Source organism: Oncorhynchus kisutch, linkage group LG29, assembly GCF_002021735.2.
Source record: "Oncorhynchus kisutch isolate 150728-3 linkage group LG29, Okis_V2, whole genome shotgun sequence".
Classification (NCBI taxonomy): Eukaryota; Metazoa; Chordata; class Actinopteri; order Salmoniformes; family Salmonidae; genus Oncorhynchus; species Oncorhynchus kisutch.
In genome coordinates this window covers 46109244-46131743 of record NC_034202.2, presented here as the reverse complement: position 1 = coordinate 46131743, position 22500 = coordinate 46109244, and the positions used below count along the sequence as shown (strand labels likewise).

The following is a 22500-nucleotide window of genomic DNA, read 5'->3' as shown; positions in this document are numbered from 1 at the left end:
GAGAGCTTTGTACGTGTCTCTGTGTTTGGAGTAAAGGTGATCTAGAGTTTTGCCTCCTGTAGTTGCACATGTGTCATGCTGGTAGAAATGAGGTAAAACAGATTTCATTTTCCATGCATTAAAATCACCAGCCACTAGGAGCGCCACCTCTGGGTGAGCATTTTCTTGTTTGCTTACGGCCCTATACAGCTCGTTGAGTGCGGTCTTAGTGCCAGCATCGGTCTGTGGTGGTAAATAGACAACTACGAAAAATATGGTCTACAGCTTATCATGAGGTATTCTACCTCAGTTGAGCAGAAACTCGAGACTTAGCTAGCTAGCTAAGCAAACAGCATGTGTAATTTAGCTTGCTTCATCAGAGATTAGGCTTTTGGAAAGAGCTTGACATCGACAAGTCCTCGTCCTGGTAAAGTTGTCAGTCAGACTACTGTCATCATCACTATAGATGACAAGCACATCAAACAATACTTTTCTTTAGCCATCTAGCTAGTTTATCCCTTTAAAGTTAGCTTGTTAACTAGCCATCTAGCTAGTTTATCCCCTTAAAGTTAGCTTGTTAACTAGCCATCTAGCTAGTTTATCCCCTTAAAGTTAGCTTGTTAACTAGCCATCTAGCTAGTTTATCCCCTTAAAGTTAGCTTGTTAACTAGCCATCTAGCTAGTTTATCCCCTTAAAGTTAGCTTGTTAACTAGCCATCTAGCTAGTTTATCCCCTTAAAGTTAGCTTGTTAACTAGCCATCTAGCTAGTTTATCCCCTTAAAGTTAGCTTGTTAACTAGCCATCTAGCTAGTTTATCCCCTTAAAGTTAGCTTGTTAACTAGCCATATTGACGTGATCTGTTATTAGCTTGTTAACTAGCCATGTTGACGTGATCTGTTATTAGCTTGTTAACTAGCCATGTTGACGTGATCTGTTATTAGCTTGTTAACTAGCCATGTTGACGTGATCTGTTATTAGCTTGTTAACTAGCCATGTTGACGTGATCTGTTATTAGCTTGTTAACTAGCCATGTTGACGTGATCTGTTATTAGCTTGTTAACTAGCCATATTGACGTGATCTGTTATTAGTTTGTTAACTAGCCATGTTGACGTGATCTGTTATTAGCTTGTTAACTAGCCATATTGACGTGATCTGTTATTAGCTTGTTAACTAGCCATGTTGACGTGATCTGTTATTAGCTTGTTAGCTAGCCATGTTGATGTGATCTGTTATTACCTATCTAGCCAATTTGACATAGTCCATCAATCAATGTAGCCTATCATGTTTGTCAGCAGAAATCGTTAATTAAACACTCTTAAAAACAATGTTAAAAAGGGGATAATGTTAGCTAACTTCGCTAGCTATGTTGGTTAGAGGAAAAACAACAACATTAGTTCTACTTACCACTATATTTAGTTTCTACAGGTAGCTTGCAAAGTAAACACACAGACATGATCCAGTGTTTCCTTTTACTTGTTGTATTTCCTGTCTGCTATGTAATGTTGTTTACCTACATGGTCATTATTATTCAATGTTGAAGACATGCTCCGGGACTTTGGTCACTATTTGTTTTAATCCTTCCACTTTGGGCTGAATGTGTCAATGTGTAGTTCAAACATGAATAACTTATGTGCAGAATTACTGTTTTACCTCAATTAACCACAAAATCCATAGTTTGAAAGTAACTGTTTTCAGGAAGTTGTGCAGATCCACTTCCCCTACATATGATGTATGCAATTTCAACTCGTTTTGTGTCTAGAGTGCTACTTTCAGAACAACCCCCCCCCCCCCCCCCCCCAAAAAAAATACAAATCTTATGGAGAATCTCTTTAACCTGAGCTTTTTAAAACACAAGCACCACTATCCTGTACCATGTGGTGTCGGCTAAGGTAGGTAATAGAGGTATCACTTGAGTTAACTACTGAAGTGTTAGGTATCAGGAAGGCCCCATTATTACACTTTATCTATCTCTAATGATTAGGCTACTTAGTAGACTCTGCAGGTACAGTAAATACCCAGTCAACGGAGGGAGATAAACTGCTACCTAAAGGCTATGTGTATAATAGCGACACAATGCTTTCATCCCGTAGTGTTTTGTCAAGGCTTTAAACATTCCCAGCTCGTTGTTCCCTGATAACGTTAGGTGAGTGCATGTGAACCTAATGCAGTCATAGTGATATAAGTGTATTCCACAGGTAGATTGTGTGACCATGTGTTTTCCCAGGTTATTTCAACAGCTAACAGGTCTGACAGGCTTGTGTTTTTATGTATTACAAGTAGAGTTGAGGATAGACTCTGATGAGGATTTTTAGGTCGGGTGGATTTTTTTTGTCATGCAGTTCAGCCAGAAAGTGAATTCATGAATAACCCTTCCCTAAACTTAACCCTAACCCTAACCTTAACCCTAACCCTTACCTTAACCTTAACCCTAAACTTAACCCTAACCCTAACCCTAACCTTAACCCTAACCCTAACCTTAACCTTTACCTAAACCATTTTAAATTTCCTGGACAGCTACCGTTCATGGAGAGCAACTGTCCTAATCTAGCGCACGTGATTCTAGTTAGTTACCACTCGGGTTGGAGTTAAAACCTACAGGAGGTTTATCTCTCCAGGAACAGGGTTGGAGTTAAAACCTACAGGAGGGTATCTCTCCAGGAACAGGGTTGGAGTTAAAACCTACAGGAGGGTATCTCTCCAGGAACAGGGTTGGAATGAAAACCTACAGGAGGATATCTCTCCAGGAACAGGGTTGGAGTTAAAACCTACAGGAGGTTTATCTCTCCAGGATCAGGGTTAGAGTTAAAACCTACAGGAGGATTATCTCTCCAGGATCAGGGTCTAGTCAATCATCCTAATCAGTAATGTAGGTCTATTATTATATTATTATATCTATATATTATATATCTATTATTATCCTCATGTGTTGGAATGATGAATACATTGTTTAGTTCCAACCCTTTGTTAGGTTTAATTTAGTTCCAACCCTTTGTTAGGTTTAATTTAGTTCCTGTAACGGTTTTCTTCCGTCGAAGGAGAGTCGGACCAAAATGCAGCGTGGTTAATTCGATACATGTTTAATGAAGAATAAATACTAACAATACAAAACAACAAACGGAAAGTGAAAACCTATACAGCCTATCTTGTGACAACAAACACAGAGACAGGAACAATCACCCACAAACACACAGTGAAACCCGGGCTACCTAAATATGGTTCCCAATCAGAGGCAACGATAATCACCTGACTCTGATTGAGAACCGCCTCAGGCAGCCATAGACTTTCCTAGACAACCCTACTCAGGCACAATCCCAATACCTACCAAAACCCCAATACAAAAACACAACACAAAATAAACCCATGTCACACCCTGGCCTGACCAAATAAATATATAAACACAAAATACTAAGACCAAGGCGTGACAGAAACCCCCCCCAAGGTGCGGACTCCCAGCCGCACACCTAAACCCATAGGGGAGGGTCCTGGTGGGCGTCTGTCCACGGTGGCGGCTCCGGCTCGGGACGTGGACCCCACTCCAACCAAGTCTTAGTCCCCCTGTAACGCGTCCCTCGATTGGCGACCCTCGCCGCCGACCTTGGCCTAATAACCCTCACCAAGGACCCCACTGGACTGAGGGGCAGCTCGGGACTGAGGTGGAAGCTCGGGACTGAGGGGAAGCTCGGGACTGAGGGGTAGCTCGGGACTGAGGGGTAGCTCGGGACTGAGGGGTAGCTCGGGACTGAGGGGAAGCTCGGCACTGAGGGGAAGCTCGGCACTGTGAAACTGAAATTATGTTTTTTATAAATTAATTAAAAATGACAAGGTGAAATGTCTTGAGTCAATCAAGTATTCAACCCCTTTGTTATGGCAAGTTCAGGAGTAAAATTGTGCTTAACGAGTCACATAATAATTTGCATGGACTCACTCTGTGTGCAATAATAATGTTTAGCATGATTTCTGAATGACTACCTCATCTCTGTACCCCACAAATACAATTATCTGTAAGGTCCCTCAGTCACGCAGTGAATTTCAACCACAAAGACCAGGGAGGTTTTCCAATGCTTCGCAAAGAAGGTCACCTGTTGGTAGATGGGAAGTTATTTTTTTATTTAACCAGGCATGTCATTTAAGAACAAATTCTTATTTACAATGACGGCCTACTATGCACTGCCCTATGGGACTCCCAATCACAGGCCAGATGTGATACAGCCTGGATTCAAACCAGGGACTGTAGTGACGCCTCTTGCACTGAGATGCAGTGCCTTAGACCGCTGTGCCACTCAGGTGCACACTTTGGATGGTGTATCAATACACCCAGTCACTATAAAGATACAGGCTGTCCTTCCTAACTCAGTTGCTGGAGAGGAAGGAAACTGCTCAGGGATTTCACCATGAGGCCAATGGTGACTTTAAAACATTTATAGAGTTTAATGGCTGTGATAGGAGGAAACTGAGGATGGATCAACAGCATTGTAGTTACTCCACAATACTAACCTAAATGACAGAGTGAAAAGGAAGCCTGTACAGAATAAATATATTCCAAAAGATGCTTCCTGTTTACAACAAGGCACTAAAGTAAAACTGCTAAAAATGTGGCAAAGAAATGAACCTTATGTCCTGAATACAAAGTGTTTGGGGCAAATCCAACTCATTACTGAGTACCACTCTCCATATTTTCAAACATTGTGGTGGCTGCATCATGTTATGGGTATGCTTGTCATCAACAAGGACTAGGGAGTTCTTTATGATAAAATAAATGTAATAGAGCTAAGCACAGGCAAAACCCTGGAGGAACACCTGGTTCAGTCTGCTTTCCAACAGACACTGGGAGATGAATTCACCTTTCAGCAGGACAATAACCTAAAACACAAGCCCAAATATACACTGGAGTTACTTACCAAGACGACACTGCATTTTCCTGAGTGGCCTAGTTACAGATTTGACTTAAATCGGCATTAAAATCTATGGCAAGACTTGAAAATGGCTGTCTAGCAATGATCAACAACCAATTAGACAGAGCTTGAAGTATTGTACAATATTGTACAGGTGTGTAAAGCTCTTAGTGACTGACCCAGAAAGACTCACAGCTCTTAGAGACTGACCCAGAAAGACTCACAGCTGTAATCGCTGCCAAAGGTGATTCTAACATGTATTGACTCAAGGGGTATGAATATTTATGTAAATGAGATATTTCTATATTTAATTTTCAATAAATGTGCAAACATTTCCAAAAAACATTTTCACTTTATCATTATGGGGTATTGTGATGTCATTATGGGGTATTGTGACGTCATTATGGGGTATTGTGACGTCGTTATGGGGTATTGTGACGTCATTATGGGGTATTGTGACGTCATTATGGGGTATTGTGACGTCATTATGGGGTATTGTGACGTCATTATGGGGTATTGTGACGTCATTATGGGGTATTGTGACGTCATTATGGGGTATTGTGATGTCATTATGGGGTATTGTGATGTCATTATGGGGTATTGTGACGTCATTATGGGATATTGTGACGTCATTATGGGGTATTGTGATGTCATTATGGGGTATTGTGACGTCATTATGGGGTATTGTGACGTCATTATGGGGTATTGTGATGTCATTATGGGGTATTGTGATGTCATTATGGGGTATTGTGACGTCATTATGGGGTATTGTGACATCATTATGGGGTATTGTGATGTCATTATGGGGTATTGTGATGTCATTATGGGGTATTGTGACGTCATAATGGGGTATTGTGACGTCATTATGGGGTATTGTGTGTAGATGGGGTGAGAGAAAATAATATTTTCAATCCATTTTTTAATTCAGCCTGTAACACAACAAAATGTGGACTAAGTTCAAGGGGTATGAATAACTTTGTGAAGGCTCTGTATTACGAGAGAGCGGACAGGACAGATCACGGTGGGCCTCTCTGTCTCTATAGTGTTTCTCCCCTTGTGGCTCAGTTAATAGAGCATGGCACCTTCAATGCCAGGGTTGTGGGTTCAATTTCCACAGAGGACCAAATATGTATACACTCACTACTGTAGATTACTGTAGGTCTCTCTATATATGATCTAAATTAAAGAAAAGGGCTTATATAGTGTTCTATATTATATGATAATTGTGTCATATGGTTCAGCGGAACGGCAGTAAAACGCTTGAGCCTGAAATAGACTAACACTGCAAAAAAGAAGAGTCTTTACCAATAACGAACGTCAATGTAGAAGAAAAGTTAGAAAGTTGATGGGAAATTTGAGCTTCTGTTTTCCATTGGGGGAAGTGAAACACTTTTACACAATACAGGCCTAGCCACTGGACTTCTGTACGGTGATCAAACACTTCCTCTGGCTGAAGTGACATTTAGCAAAACAGAGCTATCAGTAATAAGGAAAATAGCCCAGAACCATTCATTCAGATTGACTATCATCTGTGTGGGGGGAAAAAACAAGGTTTTATCGGTAGGCACTGTAATTCAATAGACTAATTTAAAAGATACAGACTGATTAAGCAAGCTATGTTATTAAACGTTGTCAACACACACTCTGAATAGCATAACTACACAGTATTCGACTAACGTTAATGTTGACATTGTGTATGTGACACACACCCTGGGCTTGTTTTAGGAGACGATTTCCTCTGATTTTCTCAGATAGTATATTTCCATGACCTCAAACCATTACAGATGCCGTATCTTAATTTGAGCCAGTTTCACAAAGCAGAAAAATAACCATTCAGCATTATGTGGATTATAATTGATGGAATGTTTTAGTAGGGGTTGATAAAAAAAAAAATATTAGGGCAAATCAAGTCTTTCATTTTAAATGGGAAATTATAAACTTTAGAAACCTTTTTAAACCTTGAATACAATTCCTTCAACAACAGGATGATCAAATGAAGATCCTACATCTGTAGGGAACCCAGGCTGAGATGAGTCATCCCAACTGTGACAACACGTGGATTTTATTTATCTTTCATCTAGAGGGAGAGAGCACATGACGCTTTGTTGCATAACACAACCTTTGTTGGCCTTGACCGTGTGTGTGTGTGTGTGTGTGTGTGTGTGTGTGTCTCTCTCAGGGCTATACAGAAAATATGAAAGGCAGGCCCCTCCCTCCACTAATGTCTTCATCACCAGATAGCATTATGCTATGCTACTTCATAAAACTCCTCCCTCTGCTAATGTCTTTATCACCAGATAGCATTATGCTATGCTACTTCATAAAACCCCTCCCTCCGCTAATGTCTTCATCACCAGATAGCATTATGCTATGCTACTTCATAAAACCCCTCCCTCCACTAATGTCTTCATCACCAGATAGCATTATGCTATGCTACTTCATAAAACCCCTCCCTCCGCTAATGTCTTCATCACCAGATAGCATTATGCTATGCTACTTCATAAAACCCCTCCCTCCACTAATGTCTTCATCACCAGATAGCATTATGCTATGCTACTTCATAAAACTCCTCCCTCTGCTAATGTCTTTATCACCAGATAGCATTATGCTATGCTACTTCATAAAACCCCTCCCTCCGCTAATGTCTTCATCACCAGATAGCATTATGCTATGCTACTTCATAAAACCCCTCCCTCCACTAATGTCTTCATCGTCAGATAGCATTATGCTATGCTACTTCATAAAACCCCTCCCTCTGCTAATGTCTTCATCATCAGATAGCATTATGCTATGCTACTTCATAAAACCCCTCCCTCTGCTAATGTCTTCATCACCAGATAGCATTATGCTATGATACTTCATAAAACCCCTCCCTCTGCTAATGTCTTCGTAACCAGGTAGCATTATGCTATGCTGCTTCATAAAACCCCTCCCTCTGCTAATGTCTTCATCACCAGATAGCATTATGCTATGCTACTTCATAAAACCCCTCCCTCTGCTAATGTCTTCATCACCAGATAGCATTATGCTATGCTACTTCATAAAACCCCTCCCTCTGCTAATGTCTTCATCACCAGATAGCATTATGCTATGCTACTTCATAAAACCCCTCCCTCCTCTAATGTCTTCATCATCAGATAGCATTATGCTATGCTACTTCATAAAACCCCTCCCTCTGCTAATGTCTTCATCATCAGATAGCATTATGCTATGCTACTTCATAAAACCCCTCCCTCTGCTAATGTCTTCATCACCAGATAGCATTATGCTATGATACTTCATAAAACCCCTCCCTCTGCTAATGTCTTCATAACCAGGTAGCATTACGCTATGCTGCTTCATAAAACCCCTCCCTCTGCTAATGTCTTCATCACCAGATAGCATTATGCTATGCTACTTCATAAAACCCCTCCCTCTGCTAATGTCTTCATCACCAGATAGCATTGTGCTATGCTGCTTCATAAAACCCCTCCCTCTGCTAATGTCTTTATCACCAGATAGCATTATGCTATGCTACTTCATAAAACCCCTCCCTCTGCTAATGTCTTCATAACCAGGTAGCATTACGCTATGCTGCTTCATAAAACCCCTCCCTCTGCTAATGTCTTCATCACCAGATAGCATTATGCTATGCTACTTCATAAAACCCCTCCCTCTGCTAATGTCTTCATCACCAGATAGCATTGTGCTATGCTGCTTCATAAAACCCCTCCCTCTGCTAATGTCTTTATCACCAGATAGCATTATGCTATGCTACTTCATAAAACCCCTCCCTCCACTAATGTCTTCATCACCAGATAGCATTATGCTATGCTGCTTCATAAAACCCCTCCCTCTGCTAATGTCTTTATCACCAGATAGCATTATGCTATGCTACTTCATAAAACCCCTCCCTCCACTAATGTCTTCATCACCAGATAGCATTATGCTATGCTACTTCATAAAACCCCTCCCTCCACTAATGTCTTTATCACCAGATAGCATTATGATGTTCCTTCAGAAGTAAACAGACCTGTGTGTGATCAAATCAAATGTATTTGTAAAGCCCTTCTTTGATCAGTTGTGCTGTACGGAAACCCAGCCTAAAACCCCAAACAGCAAGCAATGCAGGTGTAGAAGCATGGTGTGATCACTGCCATCCTAGACTAGAAGATATAACAAATATTTGTTTTGTCTGATGTGTGTAATGAGGAGCATCCAGATGCTGCACTTGATGATCCATTTATGAAATAGTTTCTACCAGTTATTGATCAACATGCACCTGTTAAGAAACTGACTGTTAGAACTGTTAGGGCTCCGTGGATTGATGAGGAAATGAAAAACTGTATGGTTGAAAGAGATGAGGCAAAAGGAGTGGCTAATAACTGACTGGCTGACTTACTGGAAATTGACAGATTATGTCACTAAACTCAACAAAAAGAAGAATAAACTGTATTATGAAGCCAAGATTAATTATATAAAGAATGGTGAGAAAAAAAACTTTGTAGTACTTTAAATGAAATTATGTCCAGAAAGACAAATTCATCACAAAACCATTTGATGTTTCCAAATATTTGGCAAATTGGGCAAATTTAGGCAAGAAATGCCAACAACGAACAGTGAGTTATCGAATTCACACATTTAAAAAATATATATATATTAATGAAAGAAAAACATTTTAAGTTAGAATTTGGTAAAGTAAGTGTGGAAGAGGTGGAAAAATGGTCGATCAATAATGACAGACCTGGCATTGAAAACTTAGATGGAAAGCTACTGAGGATGGTAGCTGTCTCTCTGGCCACTCCTATCTGTCATATCTCTAATCTGAGCCTAGAGGAAAGTTTTTGTCCTCAGGCCTGGAGGGAAACCAAAGTCATTCCGCTACCCAAGAGTGGTAAAACGGCTTTTACTGGTTCTAACAGCAGACCAATCAGGTTGATGCCAGCTCTTAACAAACTGTTAGAAATAATGGTGTTTGACCAAATACAAATCTATTTCTCTGTAAACAAATTAACAACATTCTTTCCAGCATGCTTATAGAGAAGGCCATTCAACATGTCCTGGACTGACACAAATGACTGGTGATTGGTTGAAAGAAATGGATCATAAGAAGACTGTGGGAGCTGTACTGTTAGATTTTAGTGCAGCCTTTGATATTATTGACCATAACCTGTTGTTGAGAAAATTGATGTTTTATGGCTTTTCAACCTCTGTCATATCATGGATTCAGATCTAAACTCAGCAAAAAAGAGAAACGTCCCTTTTTCAGGACCCTGTCTTTCAAAGATCAATTCGTAAAAAATCCCAAAACTTCACAGATCTTCATTGCATCGGGTTAAAATACTGTTTCCCATTTTTGTTCAATGAACCATAAACAATTAATGAACATGCACCTGTGGAACGGTCGTTAAGACACTAACAGCTTACAGACGGTAGGCAATTAAGGTCACAGTTATGAAAACTTAGGACACTAAAGAGGCCTTTCTACTGACTCTGAAAAACACCAAAAGAAAGATGCCCAGGGTCCCTGCTCATATGCGTGAACGTGCCTTAGACATGCTGCAAGGAGGCATGAGGACTGCAGGTGCGGCCAGGGCAATAAGGTGCAATGTCCGTACTGTGAGACGCCTAAGACAGCGCTACAGGGAGACAGGACGGACAGCTGATTGTCCTCGCAGTGGCAGACCACGTGTAACAACACCTGCACAGGATCGGTACATCCGAACATCACACCTGCGGGATAGGTACAGGATGGGTACATCCAAACATCACACAAGTACAGGATGGCAATAACAACTGCCCGAGTTATAGCAGGAACGCACAATCCCTCCATCAGTGCTCAGACTGTCTGCAATAGGCTGAGAGTGGCTGGACTGAGGGCTTATAGGCTTGTTGTAAGGCAGGTCCTCACCAGACATCACTGGCAACAACGTTGCATATGGGCACAAACCCACCATCGCAGGACCAGAAAGGACTGGCAAAAAGTGCTCTTCACTGACAAGTCGTGGTTTTGTCTCACTAGGGGTGATGGTTGGACTCGCGTTTATCGTTGAAGGAATGAGCGTTACACCGAGGCCTGTACTCTGATCGAGGTGGATGGTCCGTCATGGTCTGGGGCGGTGTGTCACAGCATCATCGGACTGAGCTTGTTGTCATTGCAGGCAATATCAACGCTGTGGGTTACAGGGAAGACATCCTACTCCCTCATGTGGTACCCTTCCTGCAGGCTCATCCTGACATGACCCTCCAGCATGACAAAGCCACCAGCCATACTGCTCATTCAGTGCATGATTTCCTGCAAGACAGGAATGTCAGTGTTCTGCCATGGCCAGCGAAGAGCCCGGAGCTCAATCCAATTGAGCATGTCTGGGACCTATTGGATTGGAGGGTGAGGGCTAGGGCCATTACCCCAGAAATGTCCAGGAACTTACAGGTGCCTTGGTTTAAGAGTGGGGTAACATCTCACAGCAAGAACTGGCAAATCTGGTGCAGTCCATGAGGAGGAGATGCACTGCAGTACTTAATGCAGCTGGTGGCCACACTAGATACTGACTGTAACTTTTGATTTTGACCCCAATTTGTTCAGGGACACATTATTCCATTTCTGTTAGTCACATGTCTGTGGAACTTGTTCAGTTTATGTCTCAGTTGTTGAATCTTCTTATGTTCATACAAATGTTTACACATGAGACTAAATTACTTGTTGTTACCTTAGATTGTAAACTGTCATGATCAAAACATATAGATTCAATGGTTGTAAAGATGGAGAGAGATCTGGCTGTAATAAAGAGATGCTCTGCTTTTTTGACACCACACTCCAAAAAGCAATTTCTGCAGGCTCTAGTTTAGTCTAATCTTAATTATTGTCCAGTCATGTGGTCGAGTGCTGCAAGAAAAGACCTAGTTGAGTTTAACAGAGCGTCACGTCTTGCCTTAATCAGAGGACTGATATCAATGTTATGAATACCAGTCTCTCTTGGCTAAGAGTTGAGGAGAGACTGACTGAATCACTTCTTATTTTTATAAGAAACATTAATGTAACGGCTCTCGTTTGTTGAATGAAGAGTGGACCAAGGCGCAGTGTGGTGTGTTCATGATTTTAATATTCAAAAACACTCAAACAAAATAACAAATGTGAAAACGAAAGCGCACAGTTCTGTCAGGCACAGACACTAAACAGAAAACAAGATTCCACAAAACCCAAAAGGAAAATGACAACTTATATATGATCCCCAATCATAGACAACGATAGACAGCTGCCTCTGATTGGGAACCACACTCGGGCCAAACACAAAGAAATAGAAAACATAGACTTTCCCACCCGAGTCACACCCTGACCTAACCAAACATAGAGAATCTCTAAGGTCAGGGCGTGACAATTAATTATGTTGAAAATTCCAAATTGTTTGTCGAGTCAACTTACACACATATCTGACACACAATTAACCTACCAGACATGCCACCAGGGTTCTTTTCACTGTCCCCAGAACAAATTCAAGAAAGGGTACAGAATTATAGAGATGTTATTGCATGGAACTCCCTTCCATCTCAGATTGCTCAAATGAACACCTGCTTTCAAAAAACAACAACAAAAAAACAGATATAGCAACATCTTACTGCACGACGGTGTGGGACGCAGATCTTCATCTTACTGCACAACGGTGTGGGACGCAGATCTTCATCTTACTGCACAACGGTGTGGGACGCAGATCTTCATCTTACTGCACAACGGTGTGGGACGCAGATCTTCATCTTACTGCACAACGGTGTGGGACGCAGATCTTCATCTTACTGCACAACGGTGTGGGACGCAGATCTTCATCTTACTGCACGACGGTGTGGGACGCAGATCTTCATCTTACTGCACGACGGTGTGGGACGCAGATCTTCATCTTACTGCACAACGGTGTGGGACGCAGATCTTCATCTTACTGCACAACGGTGTGGGACGCAGATCTTCATCTTACTGCACAACGGTGTGGGACGCAGATCTTCATCTTACTGCACAACGGTGTGGGACGCAGATCTTCATCTTACTGCACAACGGTGTGGGACGCAGATCTTCATCTTACTGCACAACGGTGTGGGACGCAGATCTTCATCTTACTGCACAACGGTGTGGGACGCAGATCTTCATCTTACTGCACAACGGTGTGGGACGCAGATCTTCATCTTACTGCACAACGGTGTGGGACGCAGATCTTCATCTTACTGCACAACGGTGTGGGACGCAGATCTTCATCTTACTGCACAACGGTGTGGGACGCAGATCTTCATCTTACTGCACAACGGTGTGGGACGCAGATCTTCATCTTACTGCACAACGGTGTGGGACGCAGATCTTCATCTTACTGCACAACGGTGTGGGACGCAGATCTTCATCTTACTGCACAACGGTGTGGGACGCAGATCTTCATCTTACTGCACAACGGTGTGGGACGCAGATCTTCATCTTACTGCACGACGGTGTGGGACGCAGATCTTCATCTTACTGCACGACGGTGTGGGACGCAGATCTTCATCTTACTGCACGACGGTGTGGGACGCAGATCTTCATCTTACTGCACGACGGTGTGGGACGCAGATCTTCATCTTACTGCACGACGGTGTGGGACGCAGATCTTCATCTTACTGCACGACGGTGTGGGACGCAGATCTTCATCTTACTGCACGACGGTGTGGGACGCAGATCTTCATCTTACTGCACGACGGTGTGGGACGCAGATCTTCATCTTACTGCACGACGGTGTGGGACGCAGATCTTCATCTTACTGCACTACGGTGTGGGGCGCAGATCTTCATCTTACTGCACAACGGTGTGGGACGCAGATCTTCATCTTACTGCACAACGGTGTGGGACGCAGATCTTCATCTTACTGCACAACGGTGTGGGACGCAGATCTTCATCTTACTGCACAACGGTGTGGGACGCAGATCTTCATCTTACTGCACAACGGTGTGGGACGCAGATCTTCATCTTACTGCACAACGGTGTGGGACGCAGATCTTCATCTTACTGCACAACGGTGTGGGACGCAGATCTTCATCTTACTGCACAACGGTGTGGGACGCAGATCTTCATCTTACTGCACAACGGTGTGGGACGCAGATCTTCATCTTACTGCACAACGGTGTGGGACGCAGATCTTCATCTTACTGCACAACGGTGTGGGACGCAGATCTTCATCTTACTGCACAACGGTGTGGGACGCAGATCTTCATCTTACTGCACAACGGTGTGGGACGCAGATCTTCATCTTACTGCACAACGGTGTGGGACGCAGATCTTCATCTTACTGCACAACGGTGTGGGACGCAGATCTTCATCTTACTGCACAACGGTGTGGGACGCAGATCTTCATCTTACTGCACAACGGTGTGGGACGCAGATCTTCATCTTACTGCACAACGGTGTGGGACGCAGATCTTCATCTTACTGCACAACGGTGTGGGACGCAGATCTTCATTCATTAGGTTGCTAATCTATGGATTTCACATGACTGGGAATACAGATATGCATCTGTTGGTCACAGATACCTTTAATAAAGAGGTAGGGGTGTGGATCAGAACACCAGTCAGTATCTGGTGAGACCATCATTTGCCTCATGCAGCACAACACATTTCCACATAGAATTAATCAGTCTGCCTCTGATTGGCTGCCTCTGATTGTTAGATGTGGCCTGGGGAATGTTGTTCCATTATTCAATGACTGTGTGAAGTTGCTGGATATTGCCGGGAACTGGAACACGCTGTTATACACGTCGATCGAGAGCATCCCAAACAGGCTCAATGGGTGACATGTCTGGTGAGTATGCAGGCCATGGAAGAACTGGGACATTTTCAGCTTTCAGGAAATATGAACGATCCTTGCGACATGGGGCCAAGCATTATCATGCAGAAACATGAGATGATGGATGAATGGCATGACAATGGGCCTCGGGATCTCGTCACGGTATCTCTGTGCATTCAAATTATCAGCGATAAAATGCAATTGTGTTCATTGTCCGTAGTTTATACCTTCCCATACCATAACCCCACCGCCACCATGGGGCTCTCTGTTCACAACGTTGACATCAGCAAACCGCTTGCCCACACTACATCATACATGCTGTCACACAACGCCATACACATAGTCTACAGTTGAGAGGCCGGTTGGACGTACTGCAAAATTCTCTAAAGCAACGTTGGAGGTGGCTTATGGTAGAGAAATGATCTCTGGTGTACATTCCTGCAGTCAGCATGCCAGTTGCATGCTCCCTCAAAAAAAAAGACATCTGTAGAATTGTGTTGTGTGACAAAACTGCACATGTTTCAGTGGCCTTTTATTGTCCCCAGCACAAGGTGCACCTGTGTAAGGATCATGCTGTTTAATCAGCTTCTTGATATGCCACACCTCTCAGGTGGATGGATTATCTTGGTAAATGGAAAAATACTCCCTAATAGGGAGGTAAACACATTTCTGCACAACATTTGAGAGCAATAAGCTTTTCTGTGCTAATGGAACATTTCTGGGATCTTTTATTTCAGCTCATGAAACATGAGACCAATACTTTAATTGTTGCATTGATAATTTTCTTCAGAGTAGATTGTACAATACACTGTACAGCTCACTGTAGTAAAGGGATCAGTGATTTCTACATTTATATATTTCCTTCCTCCTTACCATGACAGGAGTCTATATAGACAAGAAGTGACTCCCATCCAAACTCTGGTTTTCTTAAACTTGCCATTTCCAACAAATGCTAATAACATGTAATTTCTCTCTCTATTTCTCTCTCTATTTCTCTCTCTCTCTCCCTGTCTACCTCTCTCTCTCTCTCTCTCTCTCTCTCTTAGCTGATGTTGGTTCAGGGAGCCTAGGTTGCTGTGGCTGGCTCATTGTGATCCTCTCTGGACTGTTCGTCTTCTCCCTGTTCCCCTTCACCATCTGGTTCTGTATAAAGGTGAGTAAGACACAATGTCCATAGAATGAATAGAACAGGCGTCTTCATTCCAGTCAAAGCTGTACTGTAAAATGTTGTATCACTGGCAGTAATTGGCCAGTAAGTTACTGTAATTTATTTTACAGTAAGTTACTGTAATCCATTTTACTGTACCAAAAATTGTACTACAGTCTAATTTATAGAATATTACTGGAATGACCCATGCAGCGACATATAACCCAGTGTTCTTTGCAGGATTACATTTTTTACATGTACATTTTGGTCGTTTAGCGGGCATTCTTGTCCTTAGCAACTTATATTTAACGAAAAAGTTGATTAAAAAATATATATATGTTACAGTAATAGCAAGTAAAACTTGTCACGCTATGACTGTGATATGTGTTTCCTTTATCAACCTGGATGACTGTAGAGCTAAATGACCAAATTACAATCTAAATGTAATGTTAACTTGCAAAGAACACTGGGTAATGTGTCGCTGCATGGGTAATTCCAGTAATATTCTATAAATTAGACTGTAGTACAATTTTTGGTACAGTAAAATGGATTACCATAAAAATGATTACAGTAATTTACTGGCCAATTTATACTGTACATATCAACTACCAACATCACCATGCTGTTTATACTGTACATATCAACTACCAACATCACCATGCTGTTCCTACTGTACATATCAACTACCAACATCACCATGCTGTTCCTACTGTACATATCAACTACCAACATCACCATGCTGTTAATACTGTAGACCTACACATCAACTAATTTACCCACGTTAGCACACATACCTACAGAACTCCATACCTACAGATCTACAGAACTACATACCTACAGATCTACAGAACTACATAACTACAGAACTACATACCTACAGATCTACAGAACTACATACCTACAGATCTACAGAACTACATAACTACAGAACTACATACCTACAGATCTACAGAACTACATAACTACAGAACTACATACCTACAGATCTACAGAACTACATAACTACAGAACTACATACCTACAGATCTACATAACTACATAACTACAGAACTACATACCTACAGAACTACATACCTACAGAACTACATACCTACAGATCTACATACCTACATACCTACAGATCTACATACCTACATACCTACAGATCTACATACCTACTGAACTACAGAATTACATACCTACTGAACTACATAACTACATACCTACTGAACAACAGAATTACATACCTACAGAACTACATAACTACATACCTACTGAACAACAGAATTACATACCTACAGAACTACATACCTACTGAACAACAGAATTACATACCTACTGAATTACATACCTACAGATCTACATACCTACAGAACTACATACCTACAGAACTACATACCTACAGAACTACATACCTACAGATCTACATACCTACAGAACTACATAACTACAGAACTACATACCTACAGATCTACAGAACTACATAACTACAGATCTACAGAACTACAGAACTACATACCTACAGAACTACATAACTACAGATCTACATAACTACAGAACTACAGAACTACAGAACTACAGAACTACATACCTACAGAACTACAGAACTACAGAACTACAGAACTACATAACTACATACCTACAGAACTACATACCTACAGATCTACAGAACTACATACCTACAGATCTACAGAACTACAGAACTACATACCTACAGAACTACATACCTACTGAACTACAGAATTACATACCTACTGAACTACAGAACTACATACCTACATAACTACATTCCTACAGATCTACAGAACTACATACCTACAGATCTACATACCTACAGAACTACATACCTACAGATCTACATACCTACAGATCTACATACCTACAGATCTACATACCTACAGAACTACATACCTACAGTTCTACATACCTACAGAAATACATACCTACTGAACTATATACCTAATGATCTACATACCTACAGAACTACAGAACTACATACCTACAGAACTACAGAACTACAGATACCTCTAACTAAAATTTACCAAGATATGTTCTATATTTAACTTTTTGTGTTGTACGTGTGTGTGTGTGTGTGTGTGTGTGTGTGTGTGTGTGTGTGTGTGTGTGTGTGTGTGTGTGTGTGTGTGTGTGTGTGTGTGTTGTGTTGTAGATAGTTCAGGAGTATGAACGTGCTGTCATCTTCAGGCTGGGCCGTATTACAGACCGGAAAGCTAAGGGACCAGGTAAAAGACCACTCACTGTGTGTGTGTGTGTGTGTGTGTGTGTATGTTTGGTCTGTGTGCGCACGCATATTCAATCTACATTGATGAAAATAAATAAACTCTCTCTCTTCCAGGTATCTTTTTCGTGCTGCCATGCACAGACTCCTTCGTGAAAGTGGACCTGAGAACCGTGTCATTTGACATTCCTCCACAGGAGGTAGGACCTATACTAACCAGGAAGGACACCCATTAAATAAACTGTAATTTAAATCAGGAGGTAGGACCTATACTAACCAGGATGGACACCCATTAAATAAACTGTCATATACATCTTATAATGTACAGTACCAGTCAAAAGTTTGGAGACGCCTACTCATTCAAGGGTTGTTCTTTCATTTTGACAATTTTCTACATTGTAGAATAATAGTGAAGACATCAAAACTATAAGATAACACATATGGAATCATGTAGTAGCCAAAAAAATATGTTATTTTTGAGATTCTTCAAAGTCGTCATCCTTTGCCTTGTTCACAGCTTTGCACAATCTTGGCATTCTCTCAACCAGATTCGTGAGGCAGTCACCTGGAATGCATTTCAATTAACAGGTGTGTCTTGCTAAAAGTAAATTTGTGGAATTTCTTTTCACCTTAATGCATTTGAGCCAATCAGTTGTGTTGTGACAAGGTAGGGGGGTATACAGAAGATAGTCCAATTTGATAAAATACCAAGTCCATATTATGGCAAGAACAACTCAAATAAGCAAAGAGACACAGCAGTCCATCATTACTTTAAGACATGAAGGTAAAGTCATTCAAAAACATTTCAAGAACTTTTAAATTTTCTTCAAGTGCAGTCGCAAAAACTATCAAGCGCTATGATGAAACTGGCTCTCATGAGGACCGTCACAGGAAAGGAGGACCCAGAGTTACCTCTGCTGCAAGTTCATTAGTTACCCGCCTCAGAAATTGCAGCCAAAATAAATGCTTTACAGAGTTCAAGTAACAGACACATCTCAACATCAACTGTTCCGAGGTCGAATTGCTGCAAAGAAACCATTTCAAGAACTTTGTAAGTTTCTTCAAGTGCAGTCACAAAAACCATCAAGCTCTATGATGAAACTGGCTCTCATGAGGACTGCCACAGACTCTAACTAAATACCGGAAGGTTGCAAGTTCAAACCCCCGAGCTGACAAATCTGTCGTTCTGCCCCTGAACAGGCAGTTAACCCACTAGGTCGTCATTGAAAATAAGAATTTGTTCTTAACTGACTTGCCTAGTTAAGTAAAGGTAAAATACATTTGGTTGTTTTTCAACAGGACAATGACCCAACCTCCAAGAAGGACAAACTGGCCTCCACAGTTGATTTATTTCACCTTTATTTTACCCCTTTTTCGTGGTATAATATTGTTGTAGTAGCTACTATCTTGTAGGTTGAAAGTCATGCGTCCTCCGATACACAACCCAACCAACTGCTTCTTAACACAGTGCGCATCCAACCCGGAAGCCAGCCGCACCAATGTGTCGGAGAAAACACTGTGCACCTGGCAACCTTGGTTAGCGTGCACTGCGCCCGGCCTGCCAACAGGAGTCGCTGGTGCGCGATGAGACAAGGACATCCCTACCGATCAAGCCCTCCCTAACCCGGACTACGCTAGGTCAATTGTGCGTCGCCCCACGGACCTCCCGGGTACGGCCGGTTACGACAGAGCCTGGGCGCGAACCCAGGGACTCTGATGGCACAGCCCTTAACCACTGCGCCAGGCTGGAGGCCTATTTCACCTTTATTTAACCAGGTAGGCTAGTTGAGAACAAGTTCTCATTTACAACTGTGACCTGGCCAAGCAAAGCAGTTCGACACAAACAACAACACAGAGTTACACATGGAATAAACAAACATACAATCAATAATACAGTAGAAAAATCTATATACAGCATGTGGAAATGGGCGAATAAGGCAATAAATAGGCCATGGTGGCAAAGTAATTACAATATAGCAATTAAACACTGGAATGGTACATGTGCAGAAGAAGATGAATGTGCAAAGCAGAGATACTGGGGTGGAAAGGAGAAAGATCAATAAATAAATACCAGTATGGAGATGAGGTAGTTGGATGGGCTATTTACAGATGAGCTGTGTACAGAGGCAATGATCTGTGAGCTGCTCTGACAGCTGGTGCTTAAAGCTAGTGAGGGAGGTAAGAGTCTCCAGCTTTAGTGATTTTTGCAGTTCGTTCCAGTCATTGGCAGCAGAGAACTGGAAATATATCTGCTGGAGAGTGTGCTACGGGTGGGGGCTGCTATGGTGACCAGTGAGCTGAGATAAGGCGGGGCTTTCCCTAGCAGAGACTTGTAGATAACCTGGAGCCAGTGGGTTTGGCGACGAGTATGAAGCGAGAGCCAGCCAATGAGAGCATACAGGTCGCAGTGGTGGGTAGTATATGGGGCTTTGGTGACAAAACGGATGGCACTGTGAAAGACTGCATCCAAGTTGTTGAGTAGTGTGTTGGAGGCTATTTTTTAACCTCACTAGGGTATGTGGTACGCTAGCGTCCCACCTCGTCAACAGCCAGTGAAACTGCATGATGCCAAATTCAAAACAACAGAAATCCCATGATTAAAATTCCTCAAAAATACAAGTATTTTACACCATTTTAAAGATACACTTGTTGTAAATCACAGTGTCCGATTTAAAAAAGGCTTTACGACGAAAGCATACCAAACGATTATGTTAGGTCAGAGCCAAGTCACAGAAAAACACATCCATTTTTCCAGCGAAAGAGAGGAGTCACAAAAAGCAGAAATAGAGATAAAATGAATCACTAACCTTTGATGATCTTCATCAGATGACACTCATAGGACTTCATGTTACACAATACATGTATGTTTTGTTCGGTAAAGTTCATATTTATATCCAACAATCTCAGTTTACATTGGCGCATTATGTTCAGTAGTTCCAAAACATGCGGTGATTTTGCAGAGAGCCACATCAATTTACAGAAATACTCATAATAAACATTGCTAAAAAATACAACTGTTATGCATGGCATTTTAGATCCACTTCTCCTTAATGGAACCGCTGTGTCAGATTTTTAAAAAACTTTACCGAAAAAGCAAACCATGCAATAATCTGAGTACGGTGCTCAGACAACAAAACAAGCCATACAGATATCTGCCATGTTGTGGAGTCAACAGAAGCCAGAAATAGCATTATAAATATTCACTTACCTTTGATGATCTTCATCAGAATGCACTCCCAGGAATCCCAGTTCCACAATACATTTTTGATTTGTTTGATAAAGTCCATAATTTATGTCCAAATACCTCCTTTTTGTTCGTGCGTTTAGCACACAATCCAAACTCACGAGGCGCGGACAAGTCCAGGCGAAAGTCCAGACGAAAAGTCATATTACAGTTCGTAGAAACATGTCAAACGAAGTATAAAATCAATCTTTAGGATGTTTTTATCATAAATCTTCAATAATGTTCCAACCGGAGAATTCCTTTGTCTGTAGAAATGCAATGGAACGCAAGCTAACTCTCACGTGAGCGCGCGTGATCAGCTCATGCCACTCTGGCAGACCTCTGACTCATTCAGCTCCCATTCCCCCCTCCTCCACAGTAGAAGCCTCAAACAAGGTTCTAAAAACTGTTGACATCTAGTGGAAAGCCTTAGGAAGTGCAATATAACCCCATAGACACTGTATATTCGATAGGCAATGACTTGAAAACCTACAAACCTCAGATTTCCCACTTCCTGGTTGGATTTTTTCTCTGGTTTTTGCCTGCCATATGAGTTCTGTTATACTCACAGACATCATTCAAACAGTTTTAGAAACTCCAGAGTGTTTTCTATCATGCATATTCTAGCTTTTAGAGGCCTGAGTAGCAGGCAGTTTAATTTGGGCACCTTTTTATCCAAAATTCAGAATGCTGCCCCCTACCCTAGTGAAGTTAAATGACATCGTCGAAGTCGAGGATCGGTGGGAAGGTCAGTTTTACGAGGGTATGTTTGGCAGCATGAGTGAAGGATGCTTTGTTTTGCGAAATAGGAAGCCGATTCTAAATTTAATTTTGGACTGGAGATGATTAATGTGCGTCTGGAAGGAGAGTTGGTGAACCAGGCGAGGCAATCTTGAGAAACCAAGGCAGTTGAGTCTGCCAATAAGAATGTTGTTATTGACAATCACCTGACCTCAACCCATTGAGAGGGTTTGGGATGAGTTGGACCACAGAGTGAAGGAAAAGCAGCCACCGAGTGCTCAGCATATGTGCAAACTCCTTCAAGACTGTTGGAAAAGCATTCCAGGTGAAGCTGGTTGAGAGAATGCCAAGAGTGTGCGAAGCTGTCATCAAGGCAAAGGGTGGCTACTTTGAAGAATCTAAAATATATAATATGTTTAACACTTTTTTGGTTACTACATGATTCCATATGTGTTATTTCATAGTTCTGATGTCTTCACTATTATTCTACATTGTAGAAAATAGTACAAATAAAGAAAAACCCTTGAAT

At 41.8% G+C, this 22500-nt stretch overlaps 1 protein-coding gene across 1 annotated transcript in view; it reads left to right on the top strand.

Annotated features, from left to right (window-relative positions):
* stoml3b (stomatin (EPB72)-like 3b) overlaps window positions 1-22500 on the top strand; it is a 30603-nt gene that overhangs the window by 3846 nt on the left and 4257 nt on the right. Inside the window, exons 2-4 of the mRNA XM_031809436.1 lie at window positions 15689-15795; window positions 17939-18011; window positions 18125-18207. Of these exons, the coding sequence (XP_031665296.1) occupies window positions 15689-15795; window positions 17939-18011; window positions 18125-18207 (263 nt within the window). The remainder of the gene's footprint in view (window positions 1-15688; window positions 15796-17938; window positions 18012-18124; window positions 18208-22500) is intronic.